General features: G+C 36.5%; 1 protein-coding gene across 1 annotated transcript in view; it reads left to right on the forward strand.

Annotated features, from left to right (window-relative positions):
* ldlrad4b (low density lipoprotein receptor class A domain containing 4b) overlaps positions 1–20823 on the forward strand; it is a 65392-nt gene that overhangs the window by 20550 nt on the left and 24019 nt on the right. Inside the window, exon 3 of the mRNA XM_051131957.1 lies at positions 3822–3962. Within this exon, the coding sequence (XP_050987914.1) occupies positions 3822–3962 (141 nt within the window). The remainder of the gene's footprint in view (positions 1–3821; positions 3963–20823) is intronic.

The following is a 20823-nucleotide window of genomic DNA, read 5'->3' on the forward strand; positions in this document are numbered from 1 at the left end:
GCTTCTGAAATTTTGACTGCACTCCTAAATTTTTTAAGTTAGGAAAAGAGAAAGTAAGCATAGAGTCTTGTTGTCTTGTCTTCTTCTTTTCATGTCGTCTGTTCCCTCCTTTTCCCATTTTCTTGTCTCAGGTACTTCTCATCTAGCTCTGTTCTTTTGCTCTCATTTCTTTTCATCTTCTCTTTTAGTCTTGTCATCTTTTGTCTTGTCTCTCCTATTCTTTTTGTTTTGTGCTGTTAGATTGTCTCATTGTATCTCAAGCCATATTAAGGTGTAAGTAGGACAAAGAACTGCTGATTTGTTTGTCTAAAGATTATCATAACATTTTTAAAACCACATTGGGCTGCACCACACCTTGTGAGAGATTGCATGGGTGTGCTTTGGTATTGTCTAGCACCTCCTCCTCGCACAGACAAGTTGTTTATAGTGCTACCGTCATCGCTGTCTGGCTTGCATTGCATTCTGGTCCTGTGTTAACGCTGTATAGTGAAAAGTCTTCCATAATGTAGCTGAATATCCACCGTTATCAGGTCAATGTTGAGTTTCTCTAAAAGCATGCTTGCAGGAACACTTATTTTAAGATCATTTATAAAAGCCAGTGACCTACATATAGAAGGATCATCGCCGCCTGAGATCCACAAATCTCTGCAAAGTTTTTGGCCCAGAGAAACTATCCCACAAACTCCTGCAGCTGAGCATTTTCAGATCCTCGCAGGACGTCCTAGTGTTTTGCAGTTGTTGAAATGTTGTAAAGCTCTTCCAAATGTGAACATTTATGGAACAATGTCCAAGAGAACAAAGAACAAAGATAGAATACCCAAGACTTGTCACTCGTATAGTTTTGAATAGGGGAAAAATGCAACGCTCATTATGGCAGTGAAGCCCTGCCTTCTTAATGAAAGAGCCAATCATTGATTAGTAAAGTCACGGCATCACTGCAGCTGCTGTTAGATGTCCTGGTTGCTATAGAAACAGTCAGTGTTCTGACTGTAAATATGAAATTTAATCGTAAGCTTGGTGAACAGTTTTGGAGAATTTGGTGTTTCCCCGTTCAAAGACATAGGAGCAGCACTTGCATGCCCGAGAGGCGTTTCAAAGATGGCCGCCGAGTGAAATTGACAACTAGCTATCGATCACCTTGCATTTAAAAAATGCAGTTAAAAAAAGAATCTTTTATATTTAGTTTCATGGGTATAATAGGGTTTTAAGGAGCAATTGTGTAGGTGATGACAGAATTTATATTATTCTAAAACTACCCCTCACACAAAACTTTCTGCATTTTTTGATTTTGCAAAAATTTAATTCTTTATGATTTATAAGCTTGTTTCCTCATGGGGACCAAAATATAGGGGGACCACCCCAATTCTAATAATATCTTAAATTTTTTTTCTTTATTAATTAATTCTTTGTGTTGACTTCCTACATCACTAGACACTAATAATAACAACAGCAACCAAAAATAGTAAGTCGTAACATAATTGGGGGCTCGTCCGGGACATGAACCCAAGACCTCTCTCATATACATTTACTGGTTTTACTCTTTTTCCGTAACGTACAGAATAGCAGTTACAGATTTTTTTAATATTTTTAAAGTCTCTTGTGCTTACTGAGGTGGCCTTTTTTATATATATATATATTTTGAAATGTAATCTAATTCTCTGATGGCAAGGCTACATTTTTAGCAGCCATTACTCCAGTCTTTAATGTCACATGATCCTTCAGAAATGCTGATTTGGTGCTGGAGAAGCATTGTTTATTATTATCAATGTTGAAAACGGTCGTGTTTATTATTTTTGTAAGTCTGTGGTACATTTTTTTTCATGATTCTTTGATGAAAGTTCAAAAGAACAGTTTAGTGGATCATTAAAGGAGATGTATCATGAAAATCTGACTTTTTCCGTGTTTAAGTGCTATAATCAGGTCTCTGGTGTATCTACCAACTTTGTTTTGGTAAGATTTTCTTTGCAAGCATGTGAAAAAACGAGCCGCTCAAATTCGGCCTCCCCATGAAGTATAAAAGAGAATCTCATAGTATTACCGGCCCTTAAACTGCACGTTTCAATCCGCAGCGCCACCATTTAGTTTTCGCAAGCGATAACGATGTGCCAGTTCTGACGCCGTGACAAAAGTTAGAGCAAAGCATGCTAACTGTTGTTTCATTGGCTGTACAGACAAGCACAGAACACTATTTAGAGTCCCAGCCTCAAGACTAATATAAACATGCAATTTCTTTCCCAGACATAACTGACTGTTTTTGTATCTCATTTGTGTTTTTAACATGAACTGTGTATTTGACAAGTGCAATAAGACATAAGAGAAGTTTAAGACTCACACGCCATGTGACAGCCACTTTCTGTGCGTGTGCTTCGCATGTGTGTGCTCAATTAAACCCCATATCAGAAGTTTAAACTAATATGGCTTTAAAACGCATGATTTTAGCACGATAGACATGATAATCAAAACCAAACAGATGTTTTTTATCAGAGTATCTGAGGTATGAGCTGTAAAGAAACAGTCCTATTCTGGAAAAGGGGCTGGGGAACAGCAGCGTGCATTTAAAGGAGAAGTCCACTTCCAGAACAACAATTCATAAATAATTTACCCACCCCCAAAGCGAACGCACAAAGACTAAGAAAGTGCAAGTAAGTCAAACGTGTTTACAAACAAAAAGGTACAATTATGTTGGATGATTCTGAAGTTGTAGGAGAAAATAACATGGAGTTTTTCGACATACTCTACCTTTTTGAGCCACACGTACACAGACGATGAACTTGTGGTGATTCGAAGATGTGATTCGTAGTAGTTATGGGAAGTTCAGATCATTTGAGTCTCGTTCAGCAAAATGAATGAATCTTTTTTCGAGTCATTCCGTTCATTTTAGCAAAATCAGCATCACGTGACAGCCCCATAAGATGAACGAAAGACTCGAAAAACCCGAAGACTCGAAACAGGTGAACTAATTTTAGTACAGAACCTAATAGGATGTTGAACATGTGCGACTGAACGAATCACTCCCCGAGACGACTCATTCTTCCTGAGTCACATTAAAGATTCTTTAAAAATGAAGGAATCATTCAAGAAACGCGCATCCCAGAGCCTGTGCTACACAAGCTTTTGTGCTTTAAAAAGTATACACATTTTTATTTTTCGAAAACAATGGCTGATCGTTTCAGTAGATAAGACCCTTCTTCCTCGGCTGGGATCGTTTAGAGCCCTTTGAAGCTGCATTTAAGCTACATTTGGGAAGTTCAAAATCGGGGCGCCAATGAAGTCCATTATATGCAGAAAAATCCTGAAATGCTTTCTTTCAAAAAACATAATTTCTTTACGACTGAAGACAGAAAGACATGAACATCTTGGATGACAAGGGGGTGAGTAAATTAATTGTTGTTCTGGAAGTGGAGTTCTCCTTTAAAGAGACATGCACGCAAACAGCACGTTTCTGCTTCCATTCAAAATAGGCATTTTCAAAATATATAATAAATGATCTGTAGGGTATTTTGAGCTTCACAGGCATATTCTAGAGACACTTGAGACTTCTCTTACACATTGTAGAAAGGGGCATAATGGGTCTCTTTTAAATTAAATAATTGTACTGACCACAAACTTTTAAACAGTAATGTAATCTTAAAAGTTGCGTTTGATATCCACTTAGCTCTCTTTGTCTAGTTATAAGTTTCTTTTCACAAGGGCCAGAACAAACCAAGGATGGAAATTTGACAAGCCTGATGCAGCAGGTGTGAAACAGAGACTGACCCTGATTGTTATTGATTAACCTGATCTGTAAATCTGAAAGTGCGGTTTTCTGTATTTGTCCCTAGAGTGCAGATTCCTGTGCACTAACGGCAGATGTCTGAACCTGGGCTCGCAGGTCTGTGATCAGCTCAACCACTGTGGAGACAACAGTGATGAGGAGCACTGCCCCATCTCCACCCAGCATCCTGCATCTGCCATCTTCAGCTGTGAGTCCATCTCTCTAACATTGTTGCTTCAGACTCAGATCTGCCTGTGTACGGGTTCTGATGAAGTCAGCAGGATGTTTTCTTGCTTCTCATTGGTCAGTTCTCATCTGAATTCCTGAGGCGTTTGTATCCAAGCCACCTGCAGGGTGTGAGTGTGAGACGAGTGTTAAGTGGTGTCTCTGCACGCTGAAATGTGGAGAGGGACTGTCTGTGTGTGTGTTTAACAGAGTGTAAGTGGTTTGTGTGCAACATAGGATGTGGTCATATAGCTAAAATATCTTTATATATATATATATATATGTATATATATGTGTATATATATATGTGTATATATATATATGTGTATATATGTATGTATGTATATGTATATGTATGTATATGTATTTTATTTTATTTTTTAGCCTTTTTGATCGTATTTGACATTCATCTCTATTTATGGGTCAATGACATGACACACTCATTATTTTGTTATTAACTTTTTTTAAAAATAAATTAAAATTTCAATTTACTCATACAGTAACTTGAATACACCTCTTCTAAGATAGCAGAATTAAAATTAATAATTAATAATTAATAAATTAATAAATTAATAAATTAAATTAATAATTTCAGAATTAAAATTTGCTTTAATATTTTTGGGTAGGGGATAAAGTAATAAAAATTTCAGGGTGATGTAACTGTCCTGCCCATATCATAAAAAGAAAGCTTACACATAAGCATAATCTTTTATTATTAGTTCTTAGAAAAAAATATCAAAATTGGACAAACTTTTTGGACAAGACACTTTTAGTTTAGGTTTTAAAATGTCATGTGACGTAACTCTGTATTGTAATGTCTATGTATAATTAAAAACTATAACAACTGTAATAATTTACTATAAATCAATACATAATTCAATAACACAGGAATTGCTGTTGTTTTTAATAATAATAATAATAACAATAATAATAGTTGTAGTAGTAGTAGTAGTAGTAGTAATACTAATAAAAAAAAAATTTAATATAAAATAAAAAAAAAATTTAATATAAAATATATTTATATTTAGAAATATATTTATTTTACATTCCGCACTTAATATTTTAGTTTATATATATATATATATATATATATATATATATATATATATATATATATATATATATATATATATATATATATATATAATGTTATTAGTATATATGTGTGTGTATGTATGTATGTATGTATGTATGTGTGTATATTATATATATATATATATATATAATATATATAATATATTATTATTTTTTATTTTTTTCTATATATTTTGCAGGTGTATTTTAAACTTGATTTTTATTTTATTTTATCATTGTGACTCTTATGTCATTGACCCACATATTAGCTCTGTAATGATGCACAATCATGGTGAATATTTAATATTTTGTCCGGCTCCTGGCATTTGACGATGGCAGCCAGTCAGCTTTGATCTGCCATGGATCTTTTGTGTTTTCAAGTTTGAGGAAACCAGTGCAGACTAAAAAAAAAAAAAAAAAAAGAAAGAAACCTCAAAGAAGCATGTAGCTCTATCTGCGTATTTCTGTCCCGGCTGCGTTGAAATCAGTCATCTGTTCTTGCCGTGTCATGCTCCCCTGTGTTCCCTCTGCTCTGAGGGGTGTCTTCAATCAGAGCTGTTAGAGCAGTAATGCTCATTTCCCCAGCAGACAAACAGCCGCCATATACTGCTAGAGGGAGAGAGGAATGATGCTGATAGACGTTAGTGAAGACGAAATATGCTGAGAGCGAGACAGAATCTGAGGAAATGTTTAGAGTCTAATCGAGTTTGCCATCTCTCTGTCTACAGCAGGGCCAGACAGATTGATCATGAATATAGTCTAGACACCCTGCACAAAATATTCTCTCACTCTCTCTCCTGCTCTCTGCCTCCACACATTGAATGGTTGTGGTCAGGACTGTCAGACAGCCTCTGCAGAGAAGGAGGGAGTGAGAGAGGGTGTTTATCGAAGAGTATGATGAAAAGCTTTGCAGGGTTTAAGGGTGTGCGCCAATGATCTTCTTTGTCAGTGGTTTGCATTTATTGGCATGAGGTGTGTGGGAGTCAGACTGCACAAAGATCAGGGTAAAACTTGTTGACCGTGAATTTGTCATTTTATTTCTTTCGTCTTAAGAAGGTACACTTAGGTTAGGGAAAAAGTTTAATGACCATTTTTCACAGTCTTTCCCACAGTTTAAACTGTCTTTTTCTAATCTGTTTTTTCTGCTATGCCTTTAACACCCTTTGTTAAAAACCAAGAATAAAATAATAGTAACTCTTAATTATGTAATAGCTACTAATAACAACAACAACAGTAGTAGTAGTTGTTTTAGTAATAATAATAATTATTATTCAGCAGAAACAATTGTCAAAAAATGAAAAAACTTATTTATTTGTACATTTGTTTATGTAAGTTTCTTTGACATTAAATTGAGTGTTTGTACACTTTCCATTTCATGAAAAAGTTTTTATTGATATTTTTGAATTAATATTTTTTTAAATCAAATTTGTTAATAATAATAATACTTTAAAAATGATTTGCTTAAAAATACTTGTTTACACTTTTTTTTTTTTTAACAAAATTTGCACAAGTCATAAAATTCAGAAATAATAGGCCTTTTTTGTGCTAATCAAAGTAGATTCTTTTTCAAGATGCAGGACTGTTTAATAATAGCTGTTGTTTTTACTACTAATAATAATGATAAAAATAATAATAATAGCTATATTAATAGTAGTAGTAGTAGTAGTAGTAGTAGTAGTAATAATACTTGTAATATTTGTTATATAATAATAGCTGTTTATTATTATTATTATTATTATTATTATTATTATTATCATCATCATTATTACTACCATTTAAAAAACTATAACAACTGTAATAATTCACCATAAATCAATACATAATTCAGTAACACTGCAGGAATAGCTGTTGTTTTTAATAATAATAAACATGTAATAGTTGCTGTTATAAAATAATAGCTGTTGACATTATTATTATTATTATTATTATTATTATTATTATTATTATTGTTGTTATTATTATTTAAAAAACTATAGCAACTAATAATTTGCTATAAATCAATAAATAATTCAGTAACCCTGCAGGACTGTTTAATAATACCTTCTTCTTCTTCTTCTTCTTCTTCTTCTTCTTCTTCTTATTATTATTATTATTATTATTATTATTATTATTATTATTATTATTATTATTATTATTATTATTATTAAAATTAAACTATAACAACTGTAATAATTAACTATAAATCAATAAATAATCTGGAAACACATTACAATAAGGTTTCATTAGTTGACATAAGTTAACTGTTTTGGTTAACATGAACTAAGAATGAACAATACTTTTACAGCATTTATTAATCTTAGTTAATATTAATTTCAACATGTACTAATGTATTAACATAGTTGTGTTTGTTAACATTAGTCAATACAATGTGACTTGACATGAACTAATAATGAACAATTATTTTTATTAACTAATGTTAAGAAAGATTAAGAAATGTCTGTGGTGAGTGTATTGTTCATTGTTTGTTCATGTTAGTTAATGCATTAACTAATGTTAACAAATGACATCTTATTGTAAAGTATGACGAATAATTCACTATAATAAATCACTATTACAATTACTACTACTATTGTTGTTATTATTATATGTGTTATTGTTGTTAGCACTCATTTTTGGGGGATCTGCTAAAGTACTCAACAGATACAGTATGAAAGAGATTGATGTTGTGCCTGTTTGTGCAAGCCACAGATCAGGAATTTTCTGCCTGTATTTGCCGGAATTACTTTAAGAGTGACGCTAATTAAACATGACAGATTTCCACACCTTAACTCCACACAAGAAACCACACAGAGGATCATCTTACCTCACATACACTCTAGCTTTTACCACGATGAGCACAGTTACCACAAAACCCATCACGTTTGCCCTTTCCCGGCATCGAATCCCAGCACACGGCAAACTCGGCTGGCAGAAGTTTGCTGTAAAAACCAACAACAAACTTTCTCAGACGTAAAACTACAAACGTTTATTCACTCTGCATAAAAGCTCGGGGTACTCTCTGTCCTCTTTGAAGGCGGCACGGTAGCGGCACGCTTTGAAGAGTATGCAAATCAGCCTCTTCAACAGTTTGCGTGTTTGTTAATGGCTCCCCTCTCCAGAGCGTGTGTGTGTGTGAGCGAGAAGAGTTTCTCAAGAGCTGCAGACAAGCTGAAGTTGTCAGGCACTGGACGTTCATAGACACTATCCGGCTCGCACTGGACCGACACGTCCCACTTTGATGTCTGTCAGGGGACGAGCGTCTATAGAGCTCTCCCGTACTCACTTTCTCCTCACGTTTCTCCTCTGCGGTTTTAAAACAGGTTGATGGGGGTCAGAGGTCGCCGAGGTCACGCTTCGAGCCTTGTCTGATGTGAAGAGCTCAACAATCAGTTTGTTTGAGTTTAGGATTTCCATCACTAATCTCCATCATCTCTCATGCTAATCTGGGCCGACCGCAGCGGGCTGCATTTTCATGCTAAGGGGCTCATTACCAAACCGACGTCATGTCTTCTGTATGCAATCTGTGTCGCTTGGAGGGAGGGCAAGTCCCAGATGAAGCGTTTGAACTTCTTGAAGAGAGAGAGGGAAGTGGCCGATGATGGAATTGTTTGGCTTACAGGAATGTCCGACTGTAAAAGAGACTTGAATGAAGTTCGGAGGGTCTTAATCAGGGTTTTAATGACAGATGATAATGACGGTGTGAATGAGACACTTGTTTGGCATTTGATGCCTCGGAGCCGGTTTGAAGAGCGCTCCGCTTTGTTCGCACTCACTTTGATTCACGTTATTTGACTTTTCGCAATATTCCGGATAAAGGAATGCAATTTATCTCTGAAGATGTTTCTTAGATTTGCACTTGGCCGAGCACCTGTGCGATAAATTCGTTGCGCGCTCAGTAGCGACCGATGTGATTTTGTTATTTTGCTTGTAAATAGTTCTCCCCCCTACCAAAAGCTTTCCGATGAATGCGAATACTGTCAGTCCGAAAAGAGAAATCTCTGATTCCTTCATTCTTTCCTTCCTCTTTTCTTTCCTCTGCTCGCTCGCTCGCGCTTTCCCCCAGGTCCTTTGATCCACATCCCACACACGTTGCTGCATTAGCCGGGCTGTTTTTCAGGGCGAGGGCCGTGCGGTTCTGTATTCGTTGGCTGTCAACACCATCAGTACTGATGGGTTTCAGACAGTGTCACCTCACGCAGGCTCACAGTGGATTCTGGGATTGTTTATCGTGGCTGAGCTGGAGGTCTATCGGGCACTATTCTTCTGCGTTCGCTCATTCATTCAGTCGAACCTCCCAGTATGATGGAATCCCTCGGTCTCTCTCGGTGGCCTTCGTCCCTCCCTCGTTTCTTCATCTGTTACCTAAGTACGTTTGACCCTGTGTGTGAGTGTGCTGAGAGAGTAATGATGCAGCTGGGGCCATTAAAGATTGGGAAACTGACAGCTCTCCTCCTTCGCTTTCATTCGCTCCCCTCAAAGAGCGATAGACGGGGAATAAAAAAACAAGAGGAGAAAAAGAGGCAGAGCAATAAATGGAGACGTCTTAAACGGCAAGTTGCTCGGGAATCCAATCAAGTTTGGCTCAGAGACCAAAGCAAAAACAATGAGAGACGCAAGAAAGCGAGGGAGGCAGAGAAAGAAGAAAGCTTTTTACTAAGTGAATCGTTTGCGCTTAATGTCTGAATTAAGATCTGTATGGATAAAATGACTGTTTACAAACAAATGCACGGTTCAGTTTTATATTAGCACTTTAAAAAGTGCCGCACATTGAACAAACACAGTTTGTGTTACTTTGCAAGTCTTGATAATCATAGCCTCCTCTGGTTTATTAATAAGAGCACATATAAAACATTAAATATGCCACATTTCCCAGGCTTTAGACGTGTTTGTTGTATGTATGTGGGTCATCAGCAAGTTTAAATTGATTTTATTTTATCTGCCTATATTTCTTCACCTTAAACACCGGGCGTCTTTTCTTAAAAGGATAGTTCAAAAATGAAAAGTCTGTCATTACTCGCCCTGATGTTGTTTCAAGCCCGTAAGACGTTCGTTCATCTTCAGAACACAAATTAAGAGATTTTTGATGAAATCTGAGAGCTCTCTGACCCTGCATAGACAGCAATGCAACTACCATGTTCAAGGCCAAGAAAGTTAGTAAGGACATCGTTAAAGTAGTCCATGTGACATTAGTGGTTCAACCGTAATGTTACGAAGCCACGTGAATACTTTTTGTGCACAGAAAACCCCCACAAAGTATGTTTTAAAGGCCGTGTTCACACAGCAGCAGAATACGGTTGTCAGTGCTGTATTTGGGTCCTTAATACAGTTATGTTCACACACAGTACGGTTATGTACAGGTGTGACAACCACATTCTATAAACGAACTCACACCTGTACATTTTTTTATTTATTTTTTTTTTTTTAGGACTCACAACCGCATTCATGGAACACATGCACTGTGTGAACAGAACAGGACTGGACAACTAGTTGTCTGTCATGTCATTCAGTGCGAGAGAGAGCCGCTCTGCTACACAAATGCACGTCTACCATGTGTTACGGGCTTTTAAGTGTAGTTTCGGTAACTTACAGTAATGGAGAAATGAGCTGCGTGTCATCTGAAAGTTTTAGATCCAGTCTCCACCGGAGCCACTTCCGTCAGTTTTGTGTTTTGTGCGCGACTCAAAGGCTCTGCTCTTTACCCAAATATAAAAGCCACTGTCGGTTAATGAAGGTTTGATGAATGAACTCGCGGCTCAATTGGACTCTTGTTGTGTCAGAAAGTGATCAAACTTTAGCCACGTTCACACAGAAGCAGAGTACGGTTGGTCCTTAATACAATTACATTCACACACAGTACAGTTATTTACGTGTGTGACAAACTCACACCCGTAAACTTTCAGGACTCACAACCGCATTCTCGGAACACACGCTGTGTGAACAGAACAGTACTGGACAACTAGTTGTCTGCCATATCATTCAGTGCGAAAGAGAGCCGCTCTGCTGCACAAACACACGTCTACCGTCTGTTGTGGGCTTTCATGTGTAGTTTCGGTAACTTACAGTGATGGAGAAATGAGCTGCGTGTTATCTGAAAGTTTTAGATCCAGTCTCCACCTGGAGCCACTTCCATTAGTTTAGTGTTACATGCATGGCTCAAATGCTCCGCTCTTCACCCGAATATAAAAGCTGTTGTCGGTTAACAAAGGTTTGATGAATGAACTCACGGCTGGATTGGACACTTGTTGTGTCAGAAAGTTATAAAACCTTGTCCATGTTCACACAGAAGCAGAATACGGTTGTCAGTCCTGTATTTGAGTCCTTAATGCAGTTGGTTTAATACAGTCGTTTATACACAGTGCGTTTATTTACAGGAGTGACAACTGCATTCTATAAACAAACTCATACCCGTAAATGTTGTGTGAATGGAACAGGACTGGACAACTAGTTGTCATCTGAAAGTTTTACATCCAGTCTCCACCGGAGCCGCTTCCGTCAGTTTTGTGTTCTGTGCGTGGCTCAAATGCTCCGCTCTTCACCCAAATATAAAAGCTGCTGACGATTAATGAAGGTTTGATGAACGAACTCGCGGCTAAATTGTCTGGTCAGAAAGTGCTAAAACATTTATGGACGTCGCCATCTTTGATATTACTTTAGTCACTGTTGCTATGGTTAGGCTTACTAGTAAGGAACATGGGCTTGAGTCCCATTGCACGTTTATACAGACAGTATTCAAGACGCTTCTGTGAGCGGCTGTGTGAATGAGACATTTCGAGACTCACACTTACAGGTGATTGTCAATCCCAAAAACTGAAAGTGTGAACATAGCCTCATTCAACAATTCGTTCTCTTCTGTCTCAGTCTTCACTGCGCGTTCACAAGAGTACCACAACGCCATCCGTATTATTTTTGTTTTCTTTGCACACAAAGAACGTGAACGTGGGTCTTGAACGTTGGTCTTGAATGTGATAGTAGATTTGATAAAAAATATCTTAATTTGTTTTCTGAAGATAAACGAAGGTCTTACGGGTTTGGAATGACATGAGAGTGAGTACTTGCAGTAATCACAGAATTTTTACTTTTGAGTGAACTATCCCTTTATATATTGTTTCATAAATAATCAATCACAATTCACAGCACTGCTCTTGTCTGAAGAACCCTAAAGTGCACTTCTCTTGGTGTCATCACATTAATTTCATCTTCAGACTCTGCACAGGATCTATATCTTAATGGATGAAATGGCCTTCACCGTAGCCAATCAAAGTGCTGATGATATAGAAGAAAATCAGGAGTTCACATAGATGGCAGCACACTTGTTGAAAGTTTAGAGAATTGTTATAACCCCGCAAGACCTAAAGAGAGAGATAATAGTTTTTAAAGCAGTACTGATTAAAAAAAATACCATAGTAATACCATGATACTGTATGCGTGACCCTAGACCATAAAACCTGTCATAAGTCACACGGGTATATTTGTAGCAATAGCCAAAAAATACATTGTATGGGTCAAATGATACATTTTTCTTTTATGCCAAAAATCATTAGGATATTAAGTAAAGATCATGATCCATGAAGATATTTTGTAAATTTTCTACTGTAAATATATCAACTTAATTTTTGATTAGTAATATGCATTGCTAAGAACTTCATTTGGACAACTTTAAAGATGATTTTTCTCAATATTTTGATTATTTTTGCTCAGGTTCTAGATTTTCAAATAGTTGTATCTTAGCCAAATATTGTCAGTTTCAAAAAATGGATCCTTATGACTGGTTTTGTGGTCGAGGGTCATATATATGCACTATACACCACTGTACATTTACCATGGTATAAAGTGTCTTTCTAACAAGGCCGAATCTTGTACTATATTAATGTTTTTAATGCCTTAGCAGATTGCTGCGCAACCTAAATAGCTGTATTCAAAAAATGATATGAAAACTCTCTGGTATGTTGTTGTTTTTTTTTTTTTTATCATGTGCCCTCCCGCACCCAAAATGTTTGCCCATTTTTAAACCATTTTAAATGAGTTGGAATGCAAATGAGAAATCTTTCTCATTCTTTCTGCATTCCCTCTTCCAACCCGTTGTGTTTTTGTTCCCCTGAGGTGTTCATTTCTCACAAATAACTTCTCCTTTCTCTCCCCTCAGTGAATAAAGACTTTCATACTGAGACATCCTATTAGCTCATTTCCAGTTTATCCATAATGCCTCATAATGTGTTTTTATGTCATATCAGTCATGGCTGTATGGATGAAATTCAGACCCTAAACTCATTCACTCTCTGATTGCAGGATGTCAGGTTGCATTGTTGCTTGAAGATGCATGAATGGAATAAATGAATTCTTAATGTGTGTGTGTATGAAGGAGAGAGAATGAAACATGAGAAGAATGTATCCTGCTGAGGTGCTGTTTAGTTTCTACTCTGCTTTTTAATAGCTCTTTTGTTTGTTAAAAACATCATGCCAGGAAAGTGAGCTGCAGTCTTGTTTTCTGACTTTTTTTTCCAATATAAGTACATGGTTTATAGTTTCATAAGAGCAAAATGAGGGGTGTAAGAAAATATCGATACATGTGTGAATCGCGATATTTTGTTTGGCGATACTGTATCGATTCTCAAAAATGGAATGTCGATATTAAAAAAAAAAATACAAGATTCATCTCAGTTGCTTAGTTTTGAGCGTATATCCTGACCGCTAGATTGCAGTCGTCTCATCTCTGAACTTAAATAGTGACAGGAAACACTAGCATAAGGGCACGCCACTAATGTTAGCGTTAATGGAGGATGAAAAAAAAGTTCCTGCTTCCGCCCTGGTGTCAAGTGTGGCGTCATTTCGGCTTTTGAGGTAACGTTCGCTCCAGGATGCGGTGAGCAGCGGTTCAACAGCACTTTATTTTCCCCCTTTACTCGTACTACACAAAAAATTATGTCCTAAAATTATGTCCTATTTGTAGAATAAGAAATATCCCAATGTATCGCCTTGTTTACAGTATCGCAACATATCGTATCGCAACATATCGTATCGCAACCCCTGTATCGTGATGCGTATCGTTACGCCAGATTCTTAGCAATACACAGCCCTACCCACAACGTCTAACATTAGGGTTGATTCTGATTCACACACTCTGGATTTAATTCAGTTCCACTTCGAATTGATTCAGTTTTGAAAACCCTAGCATTGTAGCAGCGCAGGAGCTTTTCACAAAAGACTGTTTGACTTAAGTTGTTGTTGATAACGTGTTGACCATTGACAGAGTCATACTTTGGAATAGCTTTAATGTTGTAGTTGTTATGAGAGAAGCAGTGAATGTGCATGTTAGTGTCTGTTTTTCTGGGTCAGAGCTTTGAGGTTTTGGGTCAGCTGAGCTCGAGTCAGATGTGCCACTTTCTCTCTCTGGTGAGCTACACGCAGGACGTGTGTCGGGGCAAACACTTTAAGCCAGTCTGCTGTTAAAGCTCAGCCTTGTGTTGAGTTTTTGGGAATCTGTGGGTGCTGATTGGCTGGAGGTTGAACATGTGACTCAGGGGAGTGGAGTGAAAATATGAGGGCTCTGATGTAAACATCACTTCCTCTAAAAGGGAAGGTTTTAAACTCTTTTGGGAGTGGAAGGGATATAGTTTCAGCTAGCGGGAAATTACACACTGTGCTTTGAAAGATAAAGTATTTTAAAGATTAAAATCATTGTTTACTTTGACTCCACTTTGAGTTTTGAAGATGAATAAAAGTCTTATGGGTTTAGAACAAAATGAGTGTAATTAATCACAGAAGTTTTGTGTTTTTAAAGGTAAAACCATAAAAATGATCCATAGACTCATACTAAAGGGTTAGTTCAACCAACCATCACACTAAAAATTGCTGTAATATGATGCTGAGAAGCAAAATCAGTTTATCACAGATCACTGTCTGTTAAATTGAGACCCACTGACTGAGTGTGTGATTCAGTCTGCAGTGAGAGAGCTAAAAATCACTTTATTATTAAAGAGAAGATTAAATTTTTTTTGTCAGCTCATGGTTTGCCCTTAGGCCCAGATCTGTTTCAGTTTAGAAGGTCTGAGGTTTGAAACAGGAAATGAATTAAGCTTAACATCATTGAGTATGTGATAACTTGTTTTGTTGAGTTGTACATCATTGCTTTTGGAAAATTAAAGGGATGGTTTACTCAAGGAATAATTATTTAAAAAATAATAACTGAAATGGTGATATGGCTTAGTAAGATTATCAAAACTTAAAGCCTGTGATGTAATTAAATATATATGCGCTGTATGTTTCAGAGAAAAGTGAAGCAACACATGAGCAAGCAGCTTATGATCCGGTGTTTTTAGTGTCTCAAAGCGCCCCGGCTTCCAGTAAATGCTGCTCCGCAGAGATTTCTGCATCTGCTGTGAGTTTGGGTCGCTTATGACATATATGTTTGGGAACATCTTCCAAAACTTGTAATGAGCAGCTCTTATAAACTGGCTGTTGTAAACAAAAAAAGAAGCTTTGAAGGCTCCCTGTGGTATTCCTCCAAAATAAAAGCTTGATAGTTTAATGTTGGAGAATGAATAAAGACATTGTAATTTTATAGTTGTAATGTAAAATTAAATGTAATGTTACTGTTATTTTTCCTAAGTTTAAGTGAAGAATATACCTTTTTATTATTTATTTTTTTTATTTAATAATAATAATAATAATAATAATAATAATAAAAAAAATCATATTATTGTTTTTTCTTAAACAGTTTAAGTGAAAAATATACCTTTTCATTGTTTTACTTTTTATTTAATAATAATAATAATACATTGTAAAAAAAATAAAATAATAATAAAATACATTCATATTATTGTTATTTTTCCTAAACAGTTTAAGTGAAAAATGTACATTTTTATTGTTTCAATTTTGTAATAATAATAATAATAATAATACATTGTAAAAACTGTAAAAAAAAAAAAACACAAAAAAAAACAAACATATTTTTCCAAAACACTTTAAGTGCAAATGTACCTTTTTATTGTTTTAGTTTTCTTAATAATAATAATAATAATAATAATATTAATAATAATAATAATAATACAATGTAAAAAAAAATCAGTTGCATTCATAATGAAATTTTTCTAAAATTGAAAAATGCTCCTTTTTATTGTTTTATTTTTTTCTGTAATTAATTAATAATAATAATAATAATAATAATACAATGTAAAAAATGTTTTAAAAATTGCATTAATAATATTTTCTTGAACACTTCAAGTGAAAAGTGTGCCTTTTTATTGTTTTATTTTTTTATTTAATTAATAATAATAATAATAATAATAATAATAATTTATTTATTTATTATTTTTTTTAAATTTATTTTTAATTGCATTCATAGCTATTTTCCTAAACACTGTAAGAATGTAATAATAATGTATAAAAATGTACCTTTTTATCGCTTTATTTTTTATGTAATAATAATGATGATAATAATACATTCTAAAAAATATATTGTATTTATATAATTATTTTTATTATTATTATTATATCAGAAGTTTTCTATTAAATTGTGCAGCCCAAAAAACAAAACCTGGAGTGTTTTTTTTTTTTTTAAACATGATTTTTAGCTGAAAAATCAATTTAGCTGTTTTGTTTTGTTTTCATTTCTCCCAAGTCTTGAAGCCGTTCAGCAGAACATCCAAACTCCTTTCTTCCGTACAACGAAGGTGGACGGAGTCCAGGGGCTCTATAAAGGTCAAAAAGCACAATGAAATCTCCATTAAACTACTCAACGTGCACTATATTTTAAAACTTCTAAAGCTATACCATCACTCTGTGGTTTCACACTGAAATTTAATCCGTTATTCATTGAAAATCTTGCTTGACAGATTTGGTCACTGGATTTTGGTCATCATTCACTTTGATTGTATAGAAATGAGAAGCTTAGACGGTCTGCTACAAACATGTCTTTTCGTGTTCCACAGACACGAAAAGAAAGTCACGGGGGTTTCGAAAGACATGAGGGTGAGTAAATGATGACAGAATTTACCTCTTTAAATATTTAAAGTTACACAAGCTTCATCAGCAACCTGAATGTCTCTTGAGAAAACAAACTCAGGCCTTCATCACATTTCTAGCACGTATTGTAGTTCTGTTACTGCTCTGTTTTGTAAGTGGTTGGTTTTTGTATTTCCCACCTATAAAATTCCCCAGCAGCAGCACATCAAACCCCCAGGTTAGCTTTTCGTGTTTGTAAACACGCAAAGATGTCAACTGGACATATGGAGTGCTGTTATTATTTAATGAGGTTTTTATAGTATTTTGCCACGACTAGGAGTCAGAACTGACAGCCTGCTGGGTAGTGGCCCACTTCGCGAAACACACGGTTATTTGTCACCGAGATCTTCCGCTTTGATGACTGTTCGCCGTGTCTGTATTACCGAGGAGATGATGTGTCATAAAGGGGGTCCGAGAGTGCGCAGGTGTTGTCCGCGAGGCCGTATGGCAGCGTCCGGGGAAGGAAGCTCTGCCATGTGGCTCGTTAGCAAAATGCTAATTATGTTGTCAGCATCATTAAGAGTCACAACAGCAGCCATTTTGGGAGTTGCGGCGCCTGCTGTTCTTCCTGTTGTGCCCCTGTGTGTGTGCGCCAGTGCAGGAGGCTGGCATTAAACCTAGACATTACCTCACTCCTGGGCAGACGACCCATTACGATGCTCAGCAGGCTGCAGGAGAGAGGTGAAAAAAACTCAATACCTGATGATTATATACACACACACACACTGCAGTGCATCACATCTGCAGGCGGCCCATCTTGGCTTTGCAGATAGCAATCCCCAGTCATAAACTCACTCGCACAAGCAGACAATTCCCCCTTCCTCCCCGTCTCGCACGCCACGTCCTGCAGGGATTTGCGCGAATATCACAGAACGCAGGTTGCCGATGGAAGTGTCTCTGCGATGGCTGCCATTTTTATTCTTGCAGTTATATTACAGGTTATAACTGGAATGTTTTCACATGTCTGCATCTCGCTGTTTCGCAGGACTTTCCCTCGGTCGACAAGACCGGCTTGCACAATTTTATAGCTGCCACATAGACATGGGATGGGTTGTGAAAAAAAAGAAACCTGTCATCAAGTGAAGCTCACCGTGTAATTTAGTTCTTGCTGTAATCTGTAAAACAGAACTGGTATTTTTAGGATCTAGTCATCAGCTATTTGTTGGACACGTTGTATGATCTTGTAATGTTTCCTTTTTGTTATGAACTATCAGGTAAACCAGCAGGCTTTTTGTACAAACTCTTCAAGGTTGACAGAGTAGGATTATGATCTTTGTTGTTTACCAGGTTGCTTGTTAATAGCATTGTGTTTTCGTCTCGGTTAGCATAACAGTTTTAAGTGTCTACTAACATGAACCAATTAAACTGTAATGCAGTTGATTTTAGCAGATACGGGGGTTTTCAACAGGGGGTCTGCGACCCCTATGGGGTCTATGGTGGTACTGCAGGGGGGCTGTTTCACTGTTTTTAAACAAAAATGTAAAATTGTTACCTTTGACCAAGATTTAATTTAATGTTTCATTGCCCATCCCAAATTTGAATTAAAGAAGTCATGACATTTGATTTGTTTCTATTTTAATATGTTCCTTACGGTTTACTTATAATGTTAATAAAGTTTTTTGCACAAAAAAAAAAAACAAAATATATAGGTGAAAAAATTTTGAACCCTCATTCTGACCCTCTGCTTAAAACAACCTGTTTTAAAGGGCGGGTCCTTTTAAGGCTTGTCAGTTATCGGCCACTGTTATGATTGGCTAATTTCATTGCGTAGGAAACACTATCGATGCCCCGCCCCCTCGCTATTGCATGTGCGTGTTTTGACAACATGATCAAAATAAAACGCCTACTTCCAGACAAAACATTATGAAATAATTTACTTACCGTTTGTGATGCAGCTGCAGTCAGATCTAGTACCGCTTTAACTTTCAACAAATGTTTCTTAGTGAACTCTCCATTACACTGTGCATCATTTACCAACTGAAACACTCCGGACATTTCTCAGACATGATCCAGGATGGCATTAAAAATAAACAATCCACTTGTTCCTTACGCTGGGATCCTTCTTATATATAAGACGTGAGCGAGCTGTTTAAACCAAACCGGTCAAACCAAACGTTCTTTCACTCCATTTGTCCTTCTGACAACAAACTCAAGTGTGTAGACTGTGTCAGAAAGCGTATGCGCATCTGTATACTGTATCCAGTGTAGACAAGATACCGGCAGTGATTGTAAATTCTATCAGCTTTTGACGTGACACGAAATGACACTCATATTCTGAACACCAGTGGGCGGGGCCTATGGTGAGAAGAAGACTATTCGTCGATGTGTTGCTCTGGAGGCAGTGTTTATGCACACGACTGCACCCTGTTGACGTCACCCTGGCACCTCAGATCCAAACAAGCCGTTTTTGGAGTACAACGGTATGATTGTCTAACGTCATTGCATAGGAAACCGAATCAATGCCCTGCCTCCTCGCTATTGCACATGAGTGTATTGATAACATGGTCAAAATGGAACGGTCATTTCCAGACAAAGCCTTATGAGATAGTTTACTTACAGTTTGTGATGCAGCTGCAGTCAGATCTAGTACCAAACAAGCCATTTTTGGAGTAGGGCTGCACAATAAATCGCATGCAATAGCCATGCACATCTTGTCAGTAAAGCCGGTTCTGTTTTAAGTGGTAAATTTACATCACATGTATGCTTTCAGATGGAGCTGCATTTACTACACAGAGCTGTAGTTCGCTGACAAGCTACGAAACCACATTCATAATCGCATACGATATCATCGAACTAAAGCTCGGTGTAGTAAATGCTACTCCATCTGAAAGCATGTGAAAATGCCACATTTAATAACATGTTTTTACTCCAAACTCACTTCATAACGTTAGTTGAGTGTTTGAAATAAATCCTTCTGTGAGATGATGTGGCTTCTTACACAGAATAAGGCATGCAACATATTTCATAGTATTCAAAGTAGAGATTAAGGCTATGTCGATTAGCATTGCTTTATTATACTTTATTATAATGAAAATTATAATTATAATAAGAACTCAGATAAATCATATATTGTAGTAGTCGTGTGTTTATTAGTCACGTTGAATCAGTGAAAGCAGTTAAATCTTTTGTTTATTCAGCTGCAGTGATAGGGATTTTCCTAGATCCAGGGTTGCCCTTGGTAAAAAAAAAAAAATCACATTCTGCTGGGTAAAATACACATTTTTGGTGGGGTTCCTCTGGTAAAATTAGCATTCTAGGGGCTAACTATTACGTTACTGGGGTCACTTCAACCCGCGGATGTAAAAAAACAACCCGCAGCAATAGTATGAAAGTAGCCCAATTCTGCGGGAAAACCACAGACTTGGCAACACTGCCTGGATCTCTTCTGCGGGGCGTATTTGAAGTTTCCACGCGAGAGCGCCCTCTGGCCTTCGGATGGAGATTTACTACTGATCACAGAACCGTTCTCAACTGTCAAGATTCACACATGAATATCGCTGCTTTTGCCTAATATTGATCACGATATCGTGATTTATCATTTGAGCTTGATTAAGTAAGTGCTTTGTTTATAATGAGGAGGAGCTTTTGAGCTATGAAACTTGCAGGATATTTTAATGGTACAAAAACCTCTTATATGCCAACAGATCAAGGCAAATTTGATTTTTCATGTCATGACCCCTTTAAGTCAAATTAAAATGTATTGCTTGACTATATTATATATATTTTATATACTGACTATATAGTAATGACTATTTTAATGGATTTTTTTGCAGGGTAAATATTATAAATAG

The sequence above is a fragment of the Labeo rohita genome, chromosome 16, assembly GCF_022985175.1.
Source record: "Labeo rohita strain BAU-BD-2019 chromosome 16, IGBB_LRoh.1.0, whole genome shotgun sequence".
Lineage (NCBI taxonomy): Eukaryota > Metazoa > Chordata > Actinopteri > Cypriniformes > Cyprinidae > Labeo > Labeo rohita.